General features: G+C 40.6%; 5 protein-coding genes and 3 pseudogenes across 9 annotated transcripts; 7 read left to right on the top strand and 1 right to left on the bottom strand.

Moving 5' to 3' along the window:
- The first annotated feature begins 5,221 nt into the window (after positions 1 to 5,221).
- Positions 5,222 to 6,672, top strand: LOC109132695 (F-box/kelch-repeat protein At3g13680 pseudogene; annotated as a pseudogene). The gene has a single exon (XR_015558192.1). The product of XR_015558192.1 is annotated as an F-box/kelch-repeat protein At3g13680 pseudogene (transcript).
- On the top strand, positions 6,658 to 9,564 carry LOC104778285 (lysine-specific histone demethylase 1 homolog 2). Of its 2 annotated transcripts, XM_087451942.1 has the most exons (3): positions 7,792 to 7,929; positions 8,033 to 8,566; positions 8,646 to 9,564. In XM_087451942.1, the coding sequence occupies exons 2-3, from the start codon at positions 8,065 to 8,067 to the stop codon at positions 9,317 to 9,319; spliced, it is 1,176 nt and encodes a 391-aa protein (XP_087308068.1). In that variant the 5' UTR covers positions 7,792 to 7,929; positions 8,033 to 8,064; the 3' UTR covers positions 9,320 to 9,564. The 2 variants fall into 2 exon arrangements, with proteins under 2 accessions (XP_010501005.2, XP_087308068.1); XM_010502703.3 differs by having other exon boundaries at positions 6,658 to 8,566.
- A 281-nt stretch (positions 9,565 to 9,845) lies between these two features.
- LOC147949576 (F-box/kelch-repeat protein At3g13680 pseudogene) lies at positions 9,846 to 10,984 on the top strand (annotated as a pseudogene).
- Positions 10,985 to 12,377: 1,393 nt separating this feature from the next.
- On the bottom strand, positions 12,378 to 12,958 carry LOC104778271 (uncharacterized). The gene is made up of 2 exons (XM_019246092.2): positions 12,782 to 12,958; positions 12,378 to 12,696 (listed from the first exon to the last, which is right to left on the bottom strand). The coding sequence occupies exons 1-2, from the start codon at positions 12,956 to 12,958 to the stop codon at positions 12,640 to 12,642; spliced, it is 234 nt and encodes a 77-aa protein (XP_019101637.1). The 3' UTR covers positions 12,378 to 12,639.
- LOC104778278 (uncharacterized) lies at positions 12,637 to 14,625 on the top strand. The gene is made up of 3 exons (XM_010502691.2): positions 12,637 to 13,582; positions 13,778 to 13,887; positions 14,288 to 14,625. The coding sequence occupies exons 1-3, from the start codon at positions 13,428 to 13,430 to the stop codon at positions 14,305 to 14,307; spliced, it is 285 nt and encodes a 94-aa protein (XP_010500993.1). The 5' UTR covers positions 12,637 to 13,427; the 3' UTR covers positions 14,308 to 14,625.
- A 222-nt stretch (positions 14,626 to 14,847) lies between these two features.
- On the top strand, positions 14,848 to 24,476 carry LOC147949575 (putative inactive E3 ubiquitin-protein ligase SINAT6). 2 transcript variants are annotated; one of them, XM_087451976.1, is made up of 4 exons: positions 14,848 to 15,116; positions 15,191 to 15,406; positions 15,485 to 15,566; positions 24,130 to 24,476. In XM_087451976.1, exons 1-4 carry the CDS (start codon positions 14,943 to 14,945, stop codon positions 24,408 to 24,410), a joined length of 753 nt encoding a protein of 250 aa, XP_087308102.1. In that variant the 5' UTR covers positions 14,848 to 14,942; the 3' UTR covers positions 24,411 to 24,476. The 2 variants fall into 2 exon arrangements, with proteins under 2 accessions (XP_087308102.1, XP_087308100.1); XM_087451974.1 differs by having other exon boundaries at positions 15,191 to 15,566.
- On the top strand, positions 17,277 to 18,458 carry LOC104778218 (meiosis-specific protein ASY2-like). The gene is made up of 3 exons (XM_087451984.1): positions 17,277 to 18,078; positions 18,165 to 18,235; positions 18,302 to 18,458. The coding sequence occupies exons 1-3, from the start codon at positions 17,469 to 17,471 to the stop codon at positions 18,317 to 18,319; spliced, it is 699 nt and encodes a 232-aa protein (XP_087308110.1). The 5' UTR covers positions 17,277 to 17,468; the 3' UTR covers positions 18,320 to 18,458.
- A 910-nt stretch (positions 24,477 to 25,386) lies between the features above and the next one.
- LOC147949574 (putative F-box protein At3g23420) lies at positions 25,387 to 27,106 on the top strand (annotated as a pseudogene). The gene is made up of 2 exons (XR_015558217.1): positions 25,387 to 26,283; positions 26,555 to 27,106. The product of XR_015558217.1 is annotated as a putative F-box protein At3g23420 (transcript).
- The last annotated feature ends 435 nt before the right edge of the window (positions 27,107 to 27,541 follow it).

The following is a 27,541-nucleotide window of genomic DNA, read 5'->3' as shown; positions in this document are numbered from 1 at the left end:
AAATATTTGAATCAAACGCAGTCTCCGTCTCTAAACGTGAAGAACGAACGTACATTTTTATAAATACCAAATTTCTAAGCTGACAAACACAAGTACGTAGTCACACAGCCGACACATCTGATCAAATTTTGCAAGTCGGATTTTTAAAACTTACTTAGGGCATCATTAATGGGAGAACTTTTTTTTGTGTTCTTATATTAAATATATAGTGAAAATAATGTTAGATCAGTGGTTAAGATCATAGGTAAAAAAAATGGGAGAACTAATTATGGTGTTCTTAGAATAAAGATATAGTGAAATAATATTCATAAACATTTTACAAATTATAAAAACTTATAAAATAACATTTAAATTGCTTACTTATATAAAAGCAATTATATACTTATAAATTAATATAATATTCTTAAACATATTACAATTATAAAAACTTATAAATTAACATTTAAATTGCTTACTTATATAAGAGCAATTGTATACTTATAAATTAATATAATATTCTTAAATATATTACAATTATAAAAACTTATAAATTAACATTTAAATTGCTTACTTATATAAAAGCAATTATATACTTATAAATTAATATAATATTCTTAAACATATTACAATTATAAAAACTTATAAATTAACATTTAAATTGCTTCCTTATATAAATGAAATATTTTTTTTTTCCAAAAAATCTCGTCCAATCACATGAAGCCACGTCAAATAAGAACTGAGCTTAGATCAGTTCTACATCAAGAACTAAAAAAAGTGTTCTAAGCCACTATTCATTATTTTTATAATTTTTTTGGGCTAAGAACACTCTTGGTGTTTTTCCATTAATGATGGCCTTATATAACTATGGTCTTGTAATTACAATAAATTATTGCTAACAAGTAACAACCATTCAAAACTAAAATAAACGAGGCAAGCCTTACTTACTTCTTAATATAATTAAAAAATCGAATTCTTTATAAAGAAACCCGTGATTGGCTATGCATGAATTCAAATAAAGTGGAATTCATCGGATCGGATTATATTAGACAATGTGAAAGTTAATTACAAGTATTCTAATATGCAAGAGACAAATAAAAGAGAGAGAGAGAGGAGAGATGGTCCAAAATGTGTAAGTATAGAACAGAGCACAATCACAGGTAGTTCAGGTTCGGTGTCATGTAGTAAAACTCCGTAGGTCCGTCCAACCCATACACCCTATCCCCCCTAATCATTATCTTTCTAATTCCACTCTTTTAAAAATTTTGTTTTCTCATTTTTACAAATTTTTCAAATCATGTGGTCCTCTATGCAAATTTCCACACGACGCATGATCCCACGATAGTATATCTCTGAATTAAAAACAAAATCTAATTTGATTTACAAATTTGTTTTTTCATCTTTTTGCAAAGATAGTTCAATAGTAATGGTTAGTTTGTTGTTTGAATTTGGTTAGTGTTGGAGAGTTGAGATAATTAATCTAGTTACGGGTTAATTATTATGGGTCCCAGAACGGTTCTTTCACGTAAGCTCTGTCGCCGTCACGGGACACATCATCAACGGCGTCCAATGCCGTCCAAGCTGCAATCAGTCTCCTCCTGTCACACTAGCACCCACACACATTAACTATATATACACTTCTTCTTCTTTTGTTTTTCAGACTACCAACAAAACCAAACAATTTGACACTTAATCGTAACGCTATGTATAGGTCTAAAGTCTAAACTACAGGGTATGAATGGTGACTGCGGTCAGGGCGGCCAAATCCGTCAGCGGTTTAGTCCACCCCAAAAATAGGGTGGAAAGCAGACCACTGCGGACCAAGTCTATTTGTATGTAAAAGCGGTCCGCAGTCTATTGTATTGTATGTAAAAGTGTAATATTTAGTTGATCGTTGTTGATATATTCTGAGTTCTTCAAAATAATAATAAAAAAAAATATAATAACGACAACGTTTACTGGCGTTTTTTGATAGGGTAGGTGCCGGCATGAGCATGTATGATGTACGCAAAGACAAAGAACTTAATTAATTAGTGGGAGGGGTTTACTCAAAACTTCGTAGTAATCAAACTGACGTTAATAGTAGAAGTATTAACCAGGTATCTCTCTAATCAATTCGTGGTGAGTTCTTTAATTGAGGAAGGAATAAAATACATATATTTTCTAGTTTTCGTTTGAATCAAAGCTTTATAAATAGTTCATATTCATATACTATATGCAACAGATATTTGAATTTTGATACGGAACAAAGTATGCTAATTATCCCACTTTTCAAAGGGGTCCATTGTCTCATGTTTTCGAGTCCTCGACCCATATTATTAAAATATAAAGCAACTAAAAGTCTAAAACTTTCAGGATTAATGGTTACGAATTAGGGCATTCTAATGGCACAACTGATTTTAAATTATTTATAATAATATTATAACAAGGTAAGAAAAAGAAAAAGAAAAAAATATATACTTTCTTTCTCGTAAAAATTGATGTTTAGAACCTTTTACACATTTTAAGAAAACAATGATTACTGAGTTTAAATATATTTTTTTCTTTGACTAAAGAGATATTATTTAATTTTAAACCAATAACAATTCAAAATTTTGAATATTTTCAATAATTATTTCTTAAAATTTACAAAATATCAATCTTTATGGGACAAAAAAATATCCCAAAACATCAATTTTTATGAGACAAAGGGAGTATATAAGTCAAGATCAATGCCCAAGACCAGATCTTGCTCAAGACCGTTCTTCCGCTTGTTCCTCTACTGTTTGAGTTTTTTTCTATTTTTTTATATCCAAGATCAGTGTAAAAGATGCTGCGTTACAGATGGCCTAAAACGACGTTTGTTTGGATAAATCTGATACAAAAATTATCAATTCCACATTCAAAACTAGGATAAAAAACGATATCGTAACGCTTATAGGATTATAGTAATTTGTTTCATGTATAAATAACGAAGTTTTAATAGATTCATGTGTTGGTTTTGTCCGACGACATGGCAAAATTTGTAACGTACTCCATTTTTGATATATTGCATATCGTGCAGGGCATTTTTCATTAAGAATATTACATGCACGTTTTTAAGGACATTGCTTGGTCGTATTCCTTGTTATATTAGTATGTGCATACTTTAACTAATCGGTCCTACATCAATAGTTTAGAGACAATGACCCTTAATTAACCTACGTTGTACTAGTAGATTGCTAACGAGTAGCGACCATTAGTTGTACTTGTAGTTGGACACTGAACTATTAACCATAATTTCATACTATAGTAGAGAGAGTAAACACAAATATATGGATTCTTGTGATATTACCAGACCCTGCTTAAGATACCATTAGACAAACAAGCAAAAACTAACATGAAAATTGCAGTTGCACCATGCTTTGCGTGATACCTAAGGCTTCTGAATTGTAGGTTTACCGTTTGAGATTTTTAAACGCTTGTATTTTGTTTTATCTTTTTTCTTTTAATGTGTTTTTTTTTTTCCATTTGAAAACATTTGTCACAAAGAACACATGAATATGGTTTATGCCTTTTTTTGGGAAACATAGATAAATAATAATCAGTCAACTATTTAGTTCTACCAATTATTTACAAATATACACTATCAATTGTTGTTTTATGATTCAAATTTTCTTTCATAATAAGTGTAATTCTTGATTTGCAATGCAGATTTTTTTTAATAAATATTTTGGTTTTATCCCTACTGTATTAATGTGTTGACCAATTAAAAACTATAAAATGTATCAATAAATGATAAAACATAACTTTAATTGTTTTATTTGAATGAAAAATTAGACAGAAGGAATTATAACATTGACTATTTTTTGTCAATACTAATCCCATTTGCATCTATAAATACAGTGAAGAGAGCTCCTCTAAAAAGCTAGAGTTTACAGAAAAGAGCTAATAAAAGCTATCAAGTTGAATTTACTTTTGAAAAGATTGTTATTTGTGTTTTCTATTAATGAAATACGGATACAATGAATTGTCGCCTCCCTCTTTAATACTGTGTTTTTTTTTCCGAGGTTGCGTATTAATTTAGTTAATGCGTTTTACAATTTCGAGGAAAAAATTACATTAAAAATATGTCCAGAACGGTAACATACATTTATGACTATCATTTTGAATAAAACTAAATAAATAAACAAACGTAAGTGTAATATTGATAACTGTACCAGGTACTTGTACAATCAATTTGTAGAAGAACTCAAAACTTATACTACTACTGTAAACAAGAAAATTTGAACACAATGTGATATGTTTTGATCCACGTCACGGTATATATATATATATACATGTGAGACCATATGTATAGATAAATCATGCAAAGCTACTGTAGAACTAGAAACAATGAAAAATGACCTGGTCCACTACATGCCATTTTCGAGCTTCTCGTTACTGCAACTACGTTTTTAATATTTACCCCCATGCAGGTCCAAAGTGTACAACTATTAGCATGAAAAAAGGTAGTAGGATTTTATCCAACCATCATTACAATTATACTCTCAACGTCCGCACATCAATCATAACACCTTTATACAGGTGTGGTACCTGCACATATTGTCCAATCATCATACTATATAATCTATGTTTACATATATATATATGCTCATGAAGAAAAATATCTTTATGCTAATTTATCTTTTTAAATTCAATTTTTATTACCTTTTGCAGATAAAATTTTCGGGTTTGAGATCTTTTTATGTGTCTGAGTGATTTTGTCTCTCAAGTTTGGATCACAAAAATAAATGACATGTGAATGGTAAGATGTGGAAAGGCCATGTGAGAAAGTATCATCATCTGCATGACTGCATTGGGTCGAAATGTCAATTTTTTTTCATAATGCGATGAAGAGAAGAGACAATGACCCTACACTAATAAATTGCATGTTCTCTTTATCTTCAACATTAGCATACATCATCACTAACTTGTATGGGCCTCTTTGGTTACGTCAACAATGACATGTAACTATCTTCATCCCAAAATTTCTCAATAACTATCTTTATTTAAACATGAACACACTTATCCACAATTGTGATAGACTAAATTAATAACACTAATAATAATACTGGGCACTAATTAAGAAAATATTAATAATATTTAACGTTAATAAAACAAAAATTAGTATCACCAAAGTGGCCCAATGGGCTTGTATTACTATTTTTTTGTTCATTTAGGCCCAGGTATAGGCCGTCGTAGGTTCAAAATTCGTAACAGAAGATTTCATTCGGGAAAACAGAGGGTTTGGATTTGGACTTTGGCACTCTTCGGGATCGAGTAGAGAGAGTCTCTCAAGGAACAGTAATAGGTTTCTTCGTTAATAGATGGAATTAGGGTGAGAAAACTCATTGGTGAAGCAAGCAAGAATGACGGCAATGGGAGATCTTCCAGGGGATTTGGTAGCGGAGATACTCTCAAAGGTTCCGATGACATCTCTGAGAGCAATACGATCTACTTGCAAAAAGTGGAACTTTATATCGAAAAATCGGATCTTTGGATATAATAAAGCAACAGCAGCAAGGAAGCAGTATATGGGGTTTATGATGATGGATTCAAAGGTTTGCTCAATGGAATTCGATCTTCAAGGGATCCGAATTCTATTATTATTAAACAAGTAAGTGGTAGACTCGAACAAATCGAGGTATCCCAAGTCTTTCACTGCGACGGTTTAATTCTATGCGTCGTTAAAGACAACACAGGGCTCTTTGTATGGAGCCCTTATTTAGGGCAAACTAGGTGGATTCAACCCAGAGAAAGTTACAACAGACTAGACAGGTATGCTCTGGGATATGACAACAACCGTAACCACAAAATCTTGAGGATTTTCGATTTGTATCCAAGCAGAAACCGCGTTTTTTGGTACGAAGTCTACGACTTTAGCTCAAATTCATGGAGGATTCTTGATGTCAAACTCGAGTGGGATATACAGTCTCATCAACGCGGCGTGTCTTTCAAAGGGAACACTTATTTTCAAGCACAAAAGAAAAAAAGTAGTGGGAGGAGTAAAACAAACAAATATAGAAGATGTTCTACTCTGTTTTGATTTCACAAGCGAGAGGTTTGGACCGCCTCTGTCTCTGCCGTTTAACTCTTACAACGCAGAGGGTTTTGTGTCTCTATCTTGTGTCAGGGAAGAAGAGAAGCTCGCTATGTTATATCAACGCTGGGAGACGCCTGAGACGATCGAGTTTTTCGTTACGGATAAGATTGATCCAAACGCGGTTTTGTGGCGCAAGTTTTTGACAACGTTCACTGGTTTTCATGTCGACACTTTTTCTGGGAGCTTTTTCATTGACGAGGAGATGAAAGTTGCTGTGATTTTCGATCTAGATATGGGGACCGAGACCTGTTGCTACCAAACAGCTTACATTATTGGACAAGATGATTACTTCAAATCTGTGAATATCGGAGTTGCCCCAAACCTCGCTAAACCTTACCCTGGATGGAATCCTACCGCATACTGTGTTCCCCTTGTGTGCTCTTCTTCCTATGTTCCAAGCTTAGTTCAACTACAGATCAACAAACCTGGCAAACAAACAAGATGGTGGTTATTATTAATTAGTTTCCATGTACAATACTTAATTTTATTTGTTTATTGCATCATCTTAGACATACACATCCAACGAAGAGATGATTAAAACATTATTAACGAAGAAAATACAATCGAACAAGTGACTTAAACGACGCTTTCGTCATCCCTAATTTTTCTATTTCATCTAGAGTAATATACATCACTAAACTGACCCAATGGGCTTATATCTTTTATATACATTTAGGCCCACGTATTGGCCGACGCAGGTTCAAAAAAAATTCGTAACTGAAAGAAGATCGGAAAAAAAAGCAAGCAAGATTTGCCGACGGGGTACGGATTTATTTCTCCGGTCAATTTAGAGACGATGCTTTTTCGTTTGTAGAAATTTCTGGAATTGATCTCGGAGGTAGATGGGAATCGATTGCTTGCTTGTTTAAAACGACGATGGGATTAGGGTTAATGTGTTTCTAGGTTTTAGCGAAAGCGATTGTGTGATTTGGTTTTTAAGGGTTGAAACGGAAATGAATAATCCGGCTTCGGATGGAACGGCGACGAGGAGGACGTTGAGGAGAAAAGTAAGTAGGAAGAACTACGACGAGAATGCGATGGATGAATTGATTGAGAAGCAAATAGGTGGGAATCTGAAGAAAAAGTTCAGGACGAAGCAAGATTTGGAGAAAGAAACCGAGACGGAGGCTCTGATAGCCTTGTCCGTGGGTTTCCCAATCGACGAATTGCTTGAAGAAGAGATTCGAGCTGGAGTCGTAAGAGAATTGGGCGGGAAAGAGCAGAACGATTACATTGTGGTTCGGAATCATATAGTAGCTAGGTGGAGGGATAACGTTAGGATGTGGCTACTCAAAGATGAGATTAGAGAAACTGTGAGTAGTGACTGTGAGCATTTGATTTCAGCTGCTTATGATTTTCTCTTGTTTAATGGTTACATCAATTTTGGGGTTTCTCCATTGTTTGCGCCTTACATTCCTGATGAGGGAACCGAGGGATCAGTCATTGTTGTCGGTGCTGGACTTGCTGGTTTGGCTGCTGCAAGGCAGCTCTTGTCATTTGGGTTCAAGGTTCTTGTTTTAGAAGGTAGGAGTCGTCCTGGTGGACGAGTGTATACTCATAAGATGGGTGATAAGGATAGATTTGCAGCCGTTGAACTCGGTGGCAGTGTTATCACTGGTCTACATGCGAACCCACTTGGAGTTCTTGCGAGACAGCTTTCTATTCCTCTTCACAAGGTTAGAGACAACTGTCCTTTGTATACTTCAGAAGGAGCAATTGTCGATAAGGTAGCTGACTCCAATGTTGAGTTTGGTTTCAATAAACTGCTTGACAAGGTCACTGAAGTAAGGGAGATGATGGACCGGGCAGCTAAGAAGATTTCTTTGGGTGAAGTCTTGGAGACTCTCAGGGTATTGTACGGTGTAGCTAAAGATCCTGAGGAAAAGAAACTTTTTGACTGGCATCTTGCTAACTTGGAATATGCTAACGCTGGGTGTCTTTCGAATCTTTCAGCTGCTTATTGGGATCAGGATGATCCATATGAAATGGGTGGGGATCATTGTTTTCTTGCTGGTGGAAACTGGAGACTGATAAATGCATTAGCTGAAGGGTTACCCATAATGTACGGGAAAAGCGTTGATACTATCAAGTATGGAGACGGAGGCGTTGAAGTCATTTCTGGCAGCCAGATATTTCAAGCTGACATGATTCTTTGCACCGTGCCGCTTGGTGTCCTGAAGAAAAGATCTATCAAGTTTGAGCCAGAGTTACCTAGAAGAAAACAAGCAGCCATTGACAGGTTAGGGTTTGGGCTTCTGAACAAAGTTGCCATGCTTTTCCCGTCTGTCTTTTGGGGTGAAGAGTTAGACACCTTTGGATGCCTCAACGAGAGTAGCATCGACCGAGGAGAGTTCTTTCTGTTCTATGCCTACCATACAGTCTCTGGTGGCCCTGCCTTGGTTGCCTTAGTTGCTGGAGAAGCTGCTCAGAGATTTGAGTTAACAGAACCATCTGCTTTACTTCATCGTGTTTTAAAAAAACTCAGAGGTAATGTTTTATAACGTCATCAACCGTTTGCTGCTCCCAAGTTTTCGATATAACAATGTTTTTTTTGAAATATTTGCAGGCATATATGGTCCTAAAGGTGTTGTTGTGCCTGACCCAATACAGACAATTTGCACAAGATGGGGAAGTGATCCTTTGTCATATGGGTCATATTCTCATGTAAGGGTTGGTTCATCTGGAGTGGACTACGACATTCTAGCTGAAAGTGTAAGAAACCGACTATTCTTTGCTGGTGAGGCCACTACAAGGCAACATCCAGCCACAATGCATGGTGCCTACTTAAGCGGTTTAAGAGAAGCCTCGCGGATTCTACACGTTGCGAATTTTTTCCGCAGTTATCCAAAGAAACCTGTTCAAAGATACAGTGGAGTTAACATCGATGTTCTTGAAGATCTGTTCAGAAGACCCGACATTGCAACTGGAAAGTTGTCATTTGTCTTCAACCCATTAACCGACGATCCGAAATCAACTGGATTAGTCAGAGTTTGTTTTGGAAACTTTGAAGACGACCCAACCAATCGACTTCAGCTTTACACTATTCTTTCCCGGGAGCAAGCCAACAAGCTTCAAGAATTGGGGGAAAATAGTAATGGAAGCAAACTGTCCTATCTGATCAGTGCTCTTGGATTAAAGCTAATGGGTGCCAACTCAGTACTAGACACAGGTGGTGCGTTGATCAGTGTCATAGCTAATGCACGCAAAGGCCGAAGCAGGCCCCGTGTTGTTGCAGGGTAATGCGTTCTCCCGTAGCAGGCTCCGTGTTGTTGCAGGTTTCTTTCTTTGTCAGTAGTTTGTGACTCATTTTCCCAGAGAAACCTGAACTTGTCAAGATAAGTTCATATTCTTTACTAACCCCGTGACATAGTTTCGGCTTTGCCTTATTTCCTTGTCATTTTTGGGGGCATTCTTTTATGTTTCTGAAACTGCGCCATGTATATACAAAACAATGAAATATAGAGAATCAGCGTTTCCTGGCAAAAGAACATCTCTCTCTCTCTCTCTTCAGATATATAATCTTTGTTTGACTATGTTCTTTAACTCGTGGTTGAACCTTTGATACACTTGTTATACACGTCTTCTTTTGACTCCACGTTAATTACTACTATAAATAGTAACACTGTAACAGTTTGATATATTGTAAAAAGGATTAAAGGTACACAGTCTACACAGAGTCGTTAGCTTCTTTGTCACGTTAAAATTACTGAAAAGGACAAGGTAAAAAACTTAATTATATAAGAAAGGGGACGAAAGAGATTAGAGAATGGGCGATCTTCCAAGGGACTTGGTAAAGGAGGAGATACTCCCTAGGGCTCCGTTTACATCTCTCAAAGCAATACGATCAACTTGCAAAGATTGGAACGGTTTATCGAGAAATCAGATTTATTGGTAAAAAAGAAAAAGCAGCAAGGAAGAATCAGTTGATGGGGTTCCTGATGATGGATTATAGCGTTTTTTCAATGAAATTTGATCTCCAAGGAATCCGAAACGGGGGCGATTCTGTTAGTCCATCTGTGAAGCAAGTAAGTGTACTCGATCAGATAGAGGTAACTGAAATCCTTCACTGTGACGACTTATTGTTGTGCGTCCTCAAGGACAGGTCGAGGCTCTTGGTATGGAATCCTTATTTAGGTCAAACCATGTGGATCCATCCCAGAAAAAATTTCGACGACTTGGACAGGTATGCTATCGGTTATTATGACAAGAACCGTAACCACAAAATCTTGAGAATTTTCGGTGCGCCTCTAACGGTTCTTGGTTACGAAATCTATGACTTTAGCTCTCATTCGTGGAGTGTTTTTGCTGTCACTCCCGACTGGGAGTGGGAGATACCCTTTAATCTATGCAGCGTTTCATTGAATGGACATGCTTATTTTTTGGCTGAACCCGTGGGTGAAAGCATGGTTACCAATATCTTAGTCTCTTTTGATTATACAACAGAGAGATTTGGACCGCGTCTGCTTCTGCCTTATCCTTGTCATTATCCCCCTGTGTCTCTATCTTGTGTTAGAGAAGAGCAGCTCGCTGTGTTATATCTTTACTGGGAGATTTGGATTACGAACAAGATTGATTCCTATGAGGTGTCGTGGAGATCATTTTTCACCTCACATATATGGTGGGAGTTTTCTCATTGACGAGGAGGAGAATGTTGCTGTGGTTTTTGATCTAGATCACGTATATAAAGGGGCACACCAAACAGCTCACATCCTTGGAAAAGATGGCTACTTCAAATCTGTGAATCTCCGAGAAACTCGGTATTTCAATAATACTGGCCAACTTGGAGCTGTCGCACCTGTGTGCTCTTCTTATGTTCCAAGCTTAGTGCAACTCCAAATCAACCATCCAAATCAACCAGCCGGGCAAAGAGAAAAAAAATTCATCTTTAGTTACTTCCATGTATAATTTGTTTTTTTCATCATCATCTTCTTTTGAACAATTACTAGTTTGTGTTTTGCTACTTATCATCATCATCATCATCATCGTCTAATAAATAATTATTCTGAATCATTTTGTGTTTATATCAAAAAAAAAAAAACGTAGGCCTTTTTGGTGTGTCTCCATCTTAGCTAGACAACCGAAAAATTTACGTGATAAGGTTTGATATAAAGCTAGCCATTGGGCTAATCATATCTTATAGTATGTATTTTATATCACAAACTCAAATAATGATAATCACTAATCTTCCTTTGTTTCATTTAATTGGCATCATGTTCTTTTGAACAATTATTAACCTGTGTTTTGCTATTTGTCATCTAGTAAAGGAGTCGGGTTTTGTATGTTTCATCCTCTTTTCAATTGTTCATGTCACTTGTTATATATATATGGCAAGAAAAGAAGGAGAAGTTAACATAAACTGATCAGTGGAGTTTTTACGGACTAACGGATAACCATTACTTATGAAGTAATTTTGACAGGAAAAATTGCTCTAAACTTGAAAGAATGTGAACTCAGACGAGCTTTTCCTCTTTGAACAAATTAAAGAGCATCAAGTAGGAAAATATATAAGACGCAAGCAAAGTATCCAAGAAAATTACTTGAGCACTTGGCCAAAGAAGAAAGCAGTGAGTGAGTGTCATACAAAAAAAAAAAAGCAACACATTATGTTTGTAGCACACAAACGAAACAAAAGCAAAGAGTGGACAAATGAAGACGTACGTTTGCTTAGAGAGAATTGTAGTGAGATGCTATATTCATTTTGTCATAATTAACATACATCGATCCAACATTTTGAGACCCATTAAACATATAGAAAGCAAAATATTCAAACAAATCAATCACAGAGAACAGGCATGCATCTTCAAACAAAGGTTAACAAGAAATTGCTAACTTAACAACATGACTGAGGCTTAGAACTAAAAACTTAGGTTTCTCAAGACAGATCTACGTTTTCATCCAAGAGCGTTCAGACTGCAGACATATCTTAGGAGAACATGGGAGCTTTGTTCTTCTTTACTCCTGGCCATGTATCTCTCTCTCTGTCTCTAATAATGGGCATAGTTTCATATAGAGACTGCCTTTTGTAACTCAGAATTTTAATTGCTTTTTTTTTTCCGTTATGTTGGGAAGAAACAAATGTAAATTTGAAAATGAGCTCACATGCTATACAAATTAATTACCTAGTGATACAGTAAACTCTTTGAGTTGCCATACACACCACTGCAGAAACGTTTGCTATTACTTGATTACTTGTTTACTTCAAACTTGCTTTTTATGTGCTGCCTTGGTAAAAACAACATTATGATATGGTCCTCCAGTCACAAAGAAGTAGATTGTTAAGGTTAACCAACCGAATCGGTTTCATCTGAAGACTAAATCTGATAAAATGGTTAATTACAAAGTGCCACACATACAGACATGTCCTTAAGGAACTAAAGTAATACATAAACTTAGAACCAAGGAACACCGTATCATTGATCAACCAGCAATCTTTAGTAAAATGTTAAAATTACATTAGTAAAATAGATAGACGTAAAATCCAATCTAACATAGCACATTTTCGTAAAAGAAATGTGAAACGGAGGCACAGCACAACCTTGTACATCAAAATCTTGGATATTTTACAGAGAGAGCTGTGTGAAGAGCAACTCTAACTCCCTCTCTTGAGATAACGTTCTCTGTCACACAACACAGAAACATAAATTAAGTCTAACGCCGAGTTTCAAAGGTTTGGTGGTAGTTATGTGAAGATGATAGACTTACTTGAACAGATAAAAGCTCGTTGATTTTGTTGAGAACCTTGAGACGATGAACTGCATAAACACTATTGGAAGGAAGCTTACTAACCCTTTTGATCTCTTCCTGAATCACGCTCGATTTCTCATCACAACCCATCTCATTCCATCTATCTCCCACACGATTACTACCTCTACTTCCCATCTCTGTAGCTCTTAATACTCTTTAGATCTTTCTTTGCTTTTCGAAACTGATTCCTCAACTTCAATAAAAGACACACATACAACCAAAAAAACACAGAGAATCAGTACTACAAAAATATAAGAACTTTGTGTTTGATCGAAACAGAACAGAACAGAACCAGAGAGAGAGAGGGGGAAGAAAGTTTGAGTTTTTACATCAAGGGTTACGAATTCAGAGCTCGAAACTTCCGATTTTGTCACAATTCCGAATCACTCAAAGCGAAATTGCGAAATAAGTAACCGAGAAAAGTGGTCTTCGAACCCTAAATTCGATTCCGATTCCGATTCCGGTCTCCTTTTATTATCAAAAAAATTCTTCTTTTATTTAATTTTATTTTACCCGACTCGTAAACCCGACCCGTAACCTTAAGCCCTAAAATCTCTCCTCCGATCACAAAATCTGATTTTGCTTCTTCCTCGTTTTACTGGCAATGGCGTGTTCAAGAGTGTTAGGAAGATTCTCGTCTCGGTTAAAGCATCTGTGCCAAAACCTCAGCAACAAGAATGCTAATGTTTCATCACTCCCCTCTCCCATCAAATCTGCTTCACCTTCCTCAGCTACTTGCCGTCTCAGTCGATCTTCAAGGTCTGTGTATCACTTCACTATCGATAGAGAAAGAAAGAAAAAGTCTTCCTTTTTTTGTTCACTATCAATGGGTTTTTCGGAATTTGAGGGATAAATTTGAAATCTGAATCAATAAAGTCAAAATCTTTCCAAGAAAAATTGCAATTTTGATGAACTTCTTTGATGGTTTTTTTTTGTTTTGTTTTCTCTTTACAGATTACCAGTGGAGTTGAGTTCGATGATACCTCTACACAGTGCTATAGCATCGTCCAGGCTGGTCTCAAGTTTGTCCATTGAATCCAAAATCTGGGGTTTAGTTCCTCAAGGTCAGTTTTTTGTTTTGATTGATATTCATCTTTCTACTGGCCTAAGATTTAGAGCATTATAATTACCATGTGGGTTTAATTTTACATATGTGTATCATTCATTGCACAATACTTTCTGTTGTTTCTATGTGTTGCATCTCAATCTGATATACACTGTTTATATTGGATAACTGTTATGATGTGTTGTGATTGGAATTGAAACCAACGGTTAAGTCCTCAGATAAGGACTTTACTTGGAGAACTTAAGATCATCTTATAGCATTGTTATTTGTGAATCTGAGTGAAGTTGAACCCTTTCATGTGTGTGTATGGATCTGAGCCAATGAATCACACATTACTTCTAAGTTTCCTTTTGTTGTTGTTCAATACATTGAAATGAACCCTTTCTCTGAAATTGCAGGTCTTTCGATGCCTTTATGACAGTTTTCTTTCCTCAGCTTACAACAAGTTTCCAGGAGGATATAGAGGCATAAACGAAAGCTGGGGTTGTATTGTTCTTTTAAGCTTTTTCAGATCCATAAGTCCTGTATTTTGATTCGGTTAACTCGAACTCTCTGCTTAGATTCTTGCGGTTTTGAGTATTCAATGTAATGTTGCAGGCAAGATCTTTCATCTTTGGATTCTTCTTTTCCTATGCAATGTGTTTTGCTGCTGAACCACATGACTGATTAAGAGATCAATCAGCAGCCTTTAGGTCTTAATAAGTTATACTGAAATACAATGATTTGATTTGGTTAAGACTCATTTGTCCACTTGGTATCTTGAAAAAGATGGTTACAACTTGCAAGTTCCAATTGGATGCTTGCTATGACAACTCCAACTCATGAGTGTCGTGTAACCAAGAACCTTGACTAATGTGTAATTTCAGTTTCAAGTCATATACATGGTTTTTGTTTGTATTATTTTCTCCCCTACAATTAAGCTCTTTGACGTACGCAATCTCCGGATCCAACTATTACATTAACCATCTACTCCACGTTGCCTCCAATAATTGGACGTTGAAACTTGAAACAACGTAAACGTATCTGTGTGGTGATTGTATACTGTATATACATATGTACACATACAAAAACTTGTCTCCTCCTCTTTCCCTTCATCAATTTCCTTGCCATCTCATGATTTCCGGCGAAATGGAACCTCGAATCACTGACCTTCAGATTCACTCTCGAGTTCATGAGTTGCTCGATTTACCGGTTTGTATAAACCAGATCTCCTCTCCAATCTACCAGGTATGTATATCTTACAATAAGAACAGGGTGCTGATACAATAAGAACAGGATAAGTAACAGAGATCTTATTACAGTGTCCCAACGACCACACTGAAGATGAGAACACTAAGAAGAAACCGTACAATTGTCCACACTCTGTATCCAAGTGTAATGTCACAGGAGATATTCCATGGCTGCTTTTGCATCTAAGGAATGATCACAATGTTGAAATGCATGATGGGCGTAGTTTTAGTCACAGATATGTTCATCACAATCCTAAACATCTTCATCATGCTACTAGGATGTTAACCGTAAGTTATAGTTCTCTCTTTTGCTCTGCTTCTCTGCAACTTTGTAAATCTTTAACCCACACACAAAAAACGATGCAGCTTCTGGATTGCTTTGGTCGACAATTCTGCTTATACTTTGAAGCATTCCACCTGAGGGAAACACCAATGTACATAGCTGTTTGTACCGGGGATTACGCAGTTTAAACAAATAAAAATTTTGTGGGAAAAAGCAAATAAGTTCTTTTATTAATCGGGGAAAACGTGAGATCGTCACTTAAAACAAGTCGGATTAGAGCTTGTTAGTCCACAAACGAACTAGTAAGCTTAAAGTGACGAACTGAAAACAAGAACGAATTATACGAAAGATAATAGCAGTTTTCGATGCAAAGTATTGCTCTCTAGGTATTGTCCGCGGGTCACGATCATGATCCCAATAAATGCTTTCTCCTTTTATAGAGGACTGTCGACCTAGGGATGTCTAGGGTTTTCGTCGTGAATTCCCGAGATTGCCCTTTTGCGGGAATTAATGGACTTGCTCCCAATCTTGTCGGGCCGAGATTGTAATTCTTGAATCTTGTTGGGCCGAGTGGCATATTGGGCGTAGCCCATATCCAACAATAGTCCCCCCTTAGTCCGGAGAGTGGCAGTCCTTCACGAATCGGCGGACGATGAATTTCCCGAAAAAGAGTAGATCGCATATCGAGGCAACGGATTTTACAGTAAAATTTCCGTTTTATTTACTTATTTATGTCTCCCCATCTTCTCCTTTTTCTTCACTTCCTCATCTCCATAAAAAGGTAATTTTCTCTCTCTATCCTTTTATTTTTATGCTTTTACTTCTTTCACTCTCTATTTTTCTCTCCCCTTTGTTTGGTCATATATCCTTGAAGACCTAGTAGCCGCCGCCGAGCTTCTCATGGGGAGATCGCCGATGGTCGGCTCAATACCGCCAGGTTGCTCAGATTGGCAAGGGTCTGCCGTTGTTGGTGACAGTCTAGAGCTCGCTGTGAATCGTCCAGGTCGGCCTTGTGAGGTCGGCAGTCTCTCATCGAGGCGCGCGTCTGACGAGGACGATTCCGCCAAACGGAGCTCGGCGCCACTCCTTGATTCCGCCGATTGCGAGGTCGGCAACCGTGAGGTGAGGTCGGGCAATGTCGATATGGGTCCTCTCGATGGTGGAGATCTCCGAGGTCGGCTGGTTGAGGGTGAGCTCGGCGGATCGCATGAGTGGGTGATGGGATCCATCGGTCGCAAGTCTAGCGAGGTCGGCACGATTTTGATCTGTTCCAATGACGGAAAAGGAGATAGGCGGAAGGAGTTGGATTTTGAGATCGGGGGAAATCGAGATGGGCCGAGTAGAGGTGTCGAGCTCAGAGGGTCGAGCGGAGGTGACGAGCTCGGAGGGACGAGTGGTCGTAACGAGCTCGACAGCAAGCTTGGCGAGCTCGGAGGGACGAGTGGTCTTGATGAGCTCGGCGAGCTCAGAGGGACGAGTGGCCTTGACAAGCTCGGCAGCAAGCTTGGCGGGCTCGGAAGGACGAGTGGCCGTGACAAGCTCGGTAGAGAGCTTGGCGAGCAACTCGGCCGAGAATTTGCCGACTCCGACATTGTTGGTCGTGGGATTGAGAGTGCAGTTGGTCATCGTGAGGTCGGCGGAGCAGTTGAGACGGGAGATCGCTCTGCCGATCTGAGACATGTTTGCGAGATTGCAGACGAAGCCGAGGTCGGCATAGAGGGTTGCGGATGTCGTCTAGGTGGTCATGTTTGCCATGAGACTGATGCCAACTCTGATGATGGCGATGTTGATCTTATGATGGGAGGTCGCGAGGTTGGCACGTCTTGCGGAAAGGAAGGTCGTCCTTCGACGAGCTCCTGAGTTTCAACGCATGCGCGTGGTAAAACTCTTGCAGGAATCCGACGCGCTTTCTCCAAAGAGTATGAGGCTTATAAAGACGTTTTCGATGACGTTGGTGTCGACATTGGAGCAGAGTGCGGAGATCTTGACAGTTTGGCCAACGACTACAATTTTGCTGATATTCTCGAGTTCAGCGAAGATAGCAACAGTGGTTCTGGTGGGAGTCCCATGGACGTCGTCCTGGCCGAGGATACTGGTCCACGTTCGGCTGTTTTGGGTCTTAGCGCTGCGTCGATTGGTGTCAATCTTTCAGTCGGTCCGGCCGATCATGGTCCTTCGTTGTGCACATCAGATACTATTGCTGAGATGGCGCAGTGGTGTAGGATGCCAGAGGGATTGGTTTTCCGGGTTCCTGAGTTTCACGAACGTCCTTGGACGACTCCGACAGGTTTCATTGCGCTTTTTGAGCATTACTTTACTGAATGCGGTCTTTGGTTCCCTTTGCCGGAATTTTTGATACGTTATTGTGCGAGGCGTAGGATTGCCATTTCTCAGCTGTCTGTGGGAGGTATCTGTAATGCGGTTGGTTTGGCGATACTTGGTACCAATTGTGGTGTAGAGGTTGACGTGCATTTTCTGGAGGAAGCCACCAAGTTCACAAAAGTTAGAGGTAGTCCGGGATACTTCTACACCAGTGCTAAATCGGGTCATCAGATAATCGTCGGGGCTGAGAAAAAGATTCTTCGTTGGCAACGTTATTTTTTTTTTGTCAAGCGTGACGAGATTTCGTTTGATGACCTCGATGTGTTTTGCTCTACTGAGTGGAATATGTTTCCCGGTAGCTTCATAGTTTCTCACTCATACTTGTTTGATTGCTACTTGACTGGTTTCTGACCCTTTCTTTATTTTTGTCGGTGTTTACAGAGCCTGTCGTCCACTTGCGCGCTCATCCTCCAGGATTTTTCGATAATCTCAGACATATCCGAACACTAGGGGTACGTTTAATTTTTTTTTTTTTTTTTTTTGGTACTGCGGTTGTTCTAATGGTAATAACGTTTAAGGTTGCTGGAATTCCATGAGCGAGGAATTGGTGTGCCGTCCATGGCGAGCAGCTGGTAGACGCCGGGAGTGACGATCTTGGAAATCAGGTAAGGGCCTTCCCAATGAGAACCCATTTTTCCTGCGTTGAGCTCGGCAGTGTTCTCGAAGACTTTTCGGAGGACGACAGCACATTCGTCAAAGTGGCGTGGCTTTACCTTCTTGTTGTAATATTTAGCGGCTTGCTGTTGATAGTTCTGAATTCGAAGAAGTGCCTTGTCGCGTTCTTCTTCGAGAGTATCGAGGGTATCGAGCATCATCTTAGTATTGAGAGTAGGATCGTGAACGAGCATTGAGCGTCGCATTGTAGGTACGCCAATTTCCTCCGGTGCAAGGGCTTCCATTCCATGCTCAAGGGAGAACGGCGTCCTTCCTGTTGATCGGCGCGGGGAAGTTCGGTGTGACCATAGAACGCCATCGAGCTCGTCGGCCCAGAGACCTTTCTTATCTTCGAGTTGTTTCTTTAGTCTGTCAATGATGATCTTATTGGTCGCCTCGGCTTGTCCGTTGCCTTATGGATAGCGGGGGGTCGACTTGCTTAAACGGATTCTCCACTTCGCGCAGAAACCTTCGAATTGGAGCGAAGTGAACTGCGCGCCGTTGTCGGTGACGATCTCATACGGAATTCCATGCCTGCAAATGATGTTTTTCCACACAAATTTTTGGACTTCGTTTGTTCCGATTTTTGCGTAGGCTTCGGCTTCAACCCATTTGGTGAAATAATCCGTCATAATGAGAATGTATTTCTTCTGACGGGACGCAGGGAGAGGTCCAACGAAATCCATTGCCCATCTCATAAAGGGATATGGTGGAGAGGTCGTTCTCAACAGTTCGGTTGGCGCATGGATGATTGGAGCGTGGCGCTGGCATTTCTCGCATCTAGCGACGAATTTATCGCAGTCGTCATTCATCGTTGGCCAATAATGACCATTATTGCGTATGCGTTGTGCGAGAGCGCGACCTCCGGAGTGATTACCGCCGGAACCTTCGTGAACCTCTCTCATTACATCATTGATTTCTTCGGGACCGACGCAAGTCAAAAGTGTACCAGATGCTATCCAACGGAAGACGTTGCCATCGAGAAGTGTGTAATGCGCGCAGCGAGTCGGAAGGCGCCGGGCCTCCCACTTGTCCGAGGGGACGATACCGTCTGCGATAAAACAACGAATTTCTTCTTGCCAATCGTGTGGTCGCTCGTGAAGTTCGGGATTGGGATGAGCGTGCGATGATGACGCTTGTTCTTGAGATGGTGACGATGAAACTCGTTCGTGAGATTGTGACGATTGTTCCTGAGACGACGAAATTTGTCCTTCTTTGATAGTCGCGGATCCTTGCTCGGCCAAGAACTCAACAGGTGGTACATTGGCCGATGGTTCAACGACGAATAACGTGAGTATGGGGGTGCTGTCCTCTGTTCTTTGTTTGATCGCTGAAAGTCTCATGTTCGATAATCTGTTTTTTCTTTTTCTTATCTTGGATACTGGGCTCGGCATGTGCGAGAAGATTGATGCTTGGTCGATCGATGCTCTCGACAGGGATGACTCGGCGGAGGTCGGGATCGGAGGTGGATGCGAGGACGGCCAGAGCGTCGTCCGGTGCATTGTCACTTCGGGGAATTTTGTTTAGCTCGAATGTCTCGAAATTGTTGGACATGTCTTGGACGACTCTGAGGTAGGCATCCATGCGGTCGTTCTTTGCCTCGTAATCGCCGAGCCGGAGACAGCGATGTACAGATATAGAGTTTCGCTCTCATCGGGCTTTGCTAGGACAGGGGGAGTAGCTAGGTAGTGCTTGAGTTCTTGGAAAGCAGACTCGCACTTATCATCCCATTCGAACTTCTTGTTGCTACGAAACAACTGGTAGAAAGGTAGACACTTATCGGTAGAGCGTGAAATAAATCTGTTCAGGGCAGCGATCCGCCCGGTGAGGCGCTGAACTTCTCGGGTGTTGCGTGGAGATGGGAGGTTGGTAAGCGCCGAAATTTGTTTCGGGTTAGCTTCGATACCTCTCTTCGTGACGAGGTATCCTAAGAATTCTCCAGAAGTCACGCCGAACGAGCACTTGGCTGGGTTCAGCTTCATATTGTATCGGTTTAGCACTTCAAAACACTGAGCGAGATGCAAGACGTGATCAACGGCCTGGGCTGACTTGACCAGCATATCATCGATGTAAACTTCCATGGTTCGTCCGAGCTGATAGGTTGCACCAGCGTTCTTCAGGCCAAATGGCATAACCTTGTAACAGTAAGTTCCCTGATCGGTGATGAAGGCCATTTTCTCCTGATCGTTTTTGTGCATCATAATCTGGTTGTATCCTGAGTACGCATCCATGAACGACAAAAGTTCGTTCCCCGCGGTTGCCTCGACTAGTTGGTCGATTCGCGGTTGGGGGAAGCTATCCTTTGGACACGCCTTGTTGAGATCGGTAAAATCGACGCACACCCGCCACTTGCCGTTCTTTTTCTTTACCACTACTGGATTGCTCAGCCAGTCGGGATACTTAATCTCACGGATGGATCCAGCCTCGAGTAATTTCTTGACTTCCTCGTTAACGGCGGCGGTACGCTCTAGCCCAAGCTTTTGTCGCCTTTGTTTGATCGGTTTGAACGTCAATGTCGGTCATACTGCTCATGCTCCATGCAAAGGTCGTTGCGTTCTGGCACAGGAACTTTACGAGCTCGTCCTTGATTGGCTGTGGTAGGTCGGCCCCGATTCCCACGCATCGAGTTGCGTTGGAAGAGTCAATGTTTACTTGGATGATTGATTTGGAGTTAGGGCGAACACGACTATCTGGGCGCTCGGCTGAGTCCGAAACGGTGAATGTCCGGGCGTGGCGTTGTTGTCGCTCAATGATGAAACAGGTTCTTGCTACTAGCGGGTCCCCTTGTAGTGTATATATTCCTCTAGGAGTTGGGAACTTTACGCACTGGTGGTAAATTGACGCTACGGCCTTCATCTTATGCAGCCAAGGAGTGCCGAGGATGAGGTTGTATACGATCGGCTTGTCGATGATAGCAAAGTTGATGCAATGCATCGTCCCGCCCACATAAACTGGTAGCATGATCGTGCCTTCCGTGATCACCGTGTCACCGTCGAATCCGGTGAGAGGTTAAATATCATGCTCGGTGGTCCGCAGGTCGATTTTCATTTGAATGAGCACGTCTTTGAAAATGACGTTTACGGAACTACCTGTGTCGATGAAGATTTTGGTAACCATGCTTTCGCCGATCTCCATCTTGACCACCAGTGGGTCGTTATGAGGTCCAGTTAGACCCGATGCGTCGGCCTCTGTGAACACGATTGGATCGGAGTTCGTAGTAGGTGGCTTGCTTTGAGCTAACCATCCTCGTTTGACCTCTAGTCCCCGTCGAGAAGCTTTGATAGAACGGACCGAGTCGCGGCAAATCGCCAGACTACCCATGATCATGTTTATCCTTCGGCGTGGAGCCGGAGCGTTCGCATCCTCAGTTCGCTCGGGATTCCTTTTATGGGTTTATGGTGGGGGCGGAGGTAGGGTTTCGGGTCTCGGTTGTGGCGCGGGGGCGGTGTTATATTGCTTGCTTGGGTTTTCGTTCTCAAGATTGAAAAAATGGTTATCCCTGTGAACGGCTATTTGTCGTCGCTCGAGATCGACGTCAATTTGGCCCTCTTTAAATTTGTCGAGCAATATTTGTTGGAGGGTGCGGCATTCTTCTGTTGAGTGTCCTGCTCGCTTGTGGTATTCGCAATATTTGTTGCCACCCTTTCCTGATGGGTCTCGGACCCACTTGTTATTCCAGGGTCTTAATGAAGATGACTTGGGATCTTGATTGCTAACTGCAAATGTTTGGACTTTCTTTCCTTTGTCCAACTTATCGGCGTATTCTTTATCAAAGTGTTGACGAGGCTCGTGATGCTTGTCTTGTGCCTTCTCTTTTCCTTTGGATGATTTTGGGGCCGGGGGTTCTGGACGGTTTGTCCTCGATGCCTTCACTTCGTCTAAATCTATGTATCTGTTAGCACGGTGAGTGCGTCATCTAGAGTCAGATGCTCGTGTATTATTATGTCCTCCCTAAATCGGGAGCCGTGAGCGAGAGCATTTCGGAGAGCTGATATTGCCGTGTCGTCGGCAATCGAGAGCTTCGAGACGATTCTTTTAAACCTCTCCATGAAGTCTCGGAGAGATTCGTCGTTTCGCTGGAACATGTTCCAGAGATCGGCGTTCGACGCACCTCGAATCATGAATGTAGAGTGATGTTGGAGAAAAGCGGTGGTAAGCTCGTGATAGCTCCCTATCGAGTTCGGCGAGAGCCGGGAGAACCACCCTAGAGCCTCGTGGGCTAAATTCTCAACGAATAGCTGGCAGCAGCCAGCTTCGTACTCTTCGTCACTGAAATGAGCTCGGCTGATTGCAAAGCTCATTGACGTCAAAAATGGTTTCGGGAGATTCGTGCCATAAACGGTGAGCGCTGGACTTCTTCGAGGTTGGGAGCAGAGCTCGTGGCTCGATGGACTCTGGAAGAGAGTTCGTGGACCATCGCTTCTAGGCGTCGTATGGTTTCATCCTTGAGAACCGCCTCGGGCTGTTGGATCGGCAGTGTCAGGGTCGGCGGGCTACCGCTCCTTTGGTCTTGGCCGTCTCGCAGCTCCTCATTTGGTTCCTCTCTACTGCGTCGATCAACGGATCCTACGATAATGGATGTCGGGCGGCGTCTGTGGCCGTCGTATCGTCCTGCACAGAAGGTTGCGCTGGGGGAGGATTCTCGTTCTCGCCGGCAGGACTGCTGTCGTTTCGGCGCTCGCCCCTCCTTCGTTGGAGCTTGCTGATTTGGTTCTGCGAGGCCTCTTGTGCGGCTGCGATGGCCTCGAGCCGTTCGTTCGTTCGTGTTTCCTGGCCATCAAGACGACCGAGAATGACCTGCATCATATCGTCGAGTCTGTTTCTTTGTACAGGTAAGGGGAGAGTGGCGCTGGGGAGAGTGGTAGCGTTGGTGAGAGCGGCGGTGAGGAGAGCAGCGACATTTGTAACCAGCTGGTCTGCGGCAGGTCCGGCTTCGGCGTGTGCAGCTACGGGAGGCTCGGAGGACGCGTCAGGCGCCGGCAGAGAGACTGTGCTCGGCAGTGGGCCTTCGACTGGGCTCGGCAAGGAGCCTTCGGTTGGGCTTGGCAGGGAGCTCGGCAGGGAGCTCGGCGGGAGGACAGTTCGTGTTCTTGTTCGCCCCCATCGCTGCCCTGTTGGCTGCTCCGTTGCTTCGGTGAAGTTTTCGCTGGGGTTCGTCATGACTTTTGAGACTTCGAAGAAGTGAGGATCGTCGGTTTTGATTCGTCAAAAGAAACGCTTTACTCTTGCCCCACGGTGGGCGCCAATTGTTTGTACCGGGGATTACGCAGTTTAAACAAATAAAGATTTTGTGGGAAAAAGCAAGCAAGTTCTTTTATTAATCGGGGAAAACGTGAGATCGTCACTTAAAACAAGTCGGATTAGAGCTTGTTAGTCCACAAACGAACTAGTAAGCTTAAATTGACGAACTGAAAACAAGAACGAATTATACGAAAGATAATAGCAGTTTTCAATGCAAAGTATTGCTCTCTAGGTATTGTCCGCGGGTCAGGATCATGATCCCAATAAATGCTTTCTCCTTTTATAGGGGATTGTCGACCTAGGGATGTCTAGGGTTTTCGTCGTGAATTCCCGAGATTGCCCTTTTGCGGGAATTAATGGACTTGCTCCCAATCTTGTCGGGCCGAGATTGTAATTAATGAATTTTGTTGGGCCGAGTGGCATATTGGGCGTAGCCAATATCCAACAATAGCCTTCGTGCAGTTTATGGGAGATGAAGAAGAAGCAATGAGCTTCAGCTACAGTTTGGAGGTTGGAGGTAATGGCAGAAAGCTGACATGGCAAGGCGTGCCGAGAAGCATTCGTGACAGTCACAAGACGGTTCGTGATAGTCAAGATGGCTTAATCATCACTCGCAAATTAGCTTTGTTCTTTTCTACAGGCAACAACAGCAACAAAGAACTGAAGTTGAAGGTTTCAGGTCGTGTATGGAGAGAACACAGTGACCAATACTACATCCTGTTTTTGTTTTGAATTGGACAACTGAAATTTATATATAACAAATAATTGTACGGTTATATCGGTTAGATTTTTCAAAAACCGGAAAACCAAACCGAATAGTTATATTTTAGAGTTATTTGGGGAAATGATACGTTTTTGAAACAAAATTGGCAAATCAATACATTCACTATTTACAATTAGAAAAAACAATTTTGACCACTATTCATGTAATTATATTGTCTTTTTTGCCATCCAAGACCTTACTTAATTACATCTTATGCCATTACTCTTCTTTTCTCCTATTTTCTTGATTTTTCAAATAATTGTTAATATATTTCTTTTTTTTAGAAAACTTCTTAGATACATAAATATATATATATATATATATATATATTTCTTTACAATTTAATATGAATTTTGTTTAATAATTTTTTTTAATATATTATATTATCCGTACACTGTTTTAAGTATACAAGTGTCTATACATCTTATTAAGTGTACATATGTCTGTACACATAATTAAAAATACAAATTAAACAAATTACATCAGTACAATAGATAATGTGTACAGACATCTGTACACTCAATAAAGTGTACAGACATCTGTACACTCAATAAAGTGTACGGATACAAAATTTGTAAAAAAATATTTAACATTATCAAATAAAACCATCAAATTGTAAAGAAAAAAACATAGATTTTTATATATCTGAAAAAATTTCGAATACCAATTTTAATTATCTAGTATTTTTGGTTTTAGATTATATAAAATATAATAAAGAAGTAAAAAAAAAACTTTTATATCCACATAACCACTCTCTTCCTTCCCTCTCTCTTGTCTTTCTTCCCTAGAACTCTCAATGCCCTTCTCGTAATATTCTATTAATCACTATGTCACACACACTGCTATCTCTTGCTACCTCTATCTCATACCTCCCTCTTTTCCCAATTATAAATAGTGATTGTATCATTCTCCTAATTATGTTTCTAAAATGTATTAAAATGCTAACAAACCCTATATTTTAGGGTTATCCGGATACAAATTGAAGTTGCAGCCCATGAATTGTGTGCATCTCAAGGCAGGTTACATCGATCCTCATCAATGTCCAATCTCCCAAAAGATTTGTCGGATCTTCCAAGGGATTTGGCGGAGGAGGTGCTCTCTAAGGTTCCGGTGACATCTATGAGAAGAGTCCGGTCTACTTGCAAAAAGTGGAACACATTGTCCAGAAGTAGGAGCTTTACAAAGAAACACCTCGGTGTTCAAGCCAAACTAGCTACAAAGAAAAGAGAGTTTATGATGGCCATGATGATAGATTATAAGGTTTATTTGGTGAACGTAAATCTTCACAACAATAACGAGCAGGGTGAACTATTATGCATGAAACGTCAAGGTACACTTACTTCTCCCGCAGGTTCTGATCAAATCTGTGTACGTCATGTCTCTCACTGCGACGGTTTATTGTTATGCGTCCTGAAATACGACCCTAGGGTCTTGGTTTTTAACCCCTATTGTGGGAAACCCCGGTGGATCCTTGCCGCAGATAATTCTTACAGAAACTTATATTCGTATGCTCTCGGATACAACTAGCATTACCAAATCCTACAAAATCTTGAGTGTTGTTATGTTTAATTATGTCACACTCGCATTAGCTGAGTTCAGAATCTACGACTTTAACTCTTTTGATTCTTCATGGAGGGTTCTTGATTTCACTTGAGACTGGGACATATTTTATTCTAACCGTGGTGTCTCTCTCAAGGGGAATACATATTGGTTTGCTCAACCCAGGAATCCAGAAACCCCTAGCCAAGGAGGAGACCCTTGTTTCTTACTCTGTTTTGATTTCACAAGAGAGGCATTTGGCCCGCGTTTGCCTCTGCCCTTTGAGTGGTGGTATGAAGATAATCCCAATCTATCTGATATGTTTTGCTTATAGAAATGATATGATAGATTATAGAACTGGAATTACAAAAGGAACTGAGGATTTTATTAATGGAGCTCCTCCCACTCCCCCTACAAGACCTCACCAAATACTCGATAAAGCTCTCTAACCCTCTCCACATTATATATATATAGATAGACAAAAGAAATAAGCTAAACCAGCCCCGGTTTACTCTCACACTAAACCTTTCTTAAGTTGATACTTAAGAAAATATGATTAAGTCATTGAACTGCTTCTATCACTATCCATTGTTAGAAATGAGCAGCTTGCCGTGTTATGTCAGCGTGTGGATACAAATCCAATGGAGATCTGGGTTACAACTAAGATTGAGCCCAACACGGTGTCGTGGGGAAGCAAGTTCTTCTTATCAGCGGATATGAGAGCACTCATCGGCCATGAGTTTATGTTTTCGTATACTGGTGGTAGTTTCTTCATTGATGAGGAGAAGAAAGTCGCTGTGGTTTTCGATACAAGCAAAGACAGGATGAGGACGAGCAATGCAGCTTACATTATTGGAGAGAATGGATCCTCCTTGAAAGCAGTGGAATTGGATCTTGGAGAATCTCCAAACAGTTATCTTGAACTACTTGCGTGCCCTTATGTTCCAAGTTCTGTGCTACCTTAAATAGTTCATTATTTCACTATACCTATTCATAATTCACTTCTGTCTCTCATCCTTCTTTTTGTTTGCCATATTTGGCTTCGTTTTGCTTCCTTGGGTTGCTTAAGTCCCTTCTTCTGTTGTAGTAGACTCATATTGCAATAAATTCGGTATCTTTTCTTTCATTTGTAATGTTTCTGTTCTTGCAAATTGGCAGCTCTGCTGTTGTGATTTATGTTAGAACAGAGTAGGCTGCGTTTAGCTTTAAAATTTGCAAGTAGGTGTCCTTAGATTTGAGTTTCCCATTTTGACTTTTGCCTTGTCAGCTTTACAGAGTACGAGTGGCTGGGCTGATACGTAGAAGATTGATTGATTTCTTGGAGTTAAGTTTTGTCCTTTGGTACTCCATGTTCTTGATGCCCCGTTGCTCAATGGTTTCTGTATGGGGGATCGTACTAAATGCTTCTTCCAACAACCATCACTTGCTCGAGTTAAGTATTCAGCTTCGGTCTCTCTGTGATGATACATACATTTTAAATTCACTGCTTTATAGAAAAGGTTACCTCCAAAATCATCTAACATCACAGAAGCCTATTTTGTTTCGAACTGGACAACTGAGG

Source organism: Camelina sativa, chromosome 1 (genome assembly GCF_030686135.1).
Source record: "Camelina sativa cultivar CO46 ecotype springtype chromosome 1, ASM3068613v1".
NCBI classification, from domain to species: Eukaryota; Viridiplantae; Streptophyta; class Magnoliopsida; order Brassicales; family Brassicaceae; genus Camelina; species Camelina sativa.
The sequence above is the reverse complement of the archived record's forward strand: the minus strand, read 5'-3'. Positions and strand labels throughout refer to the sequence as shown.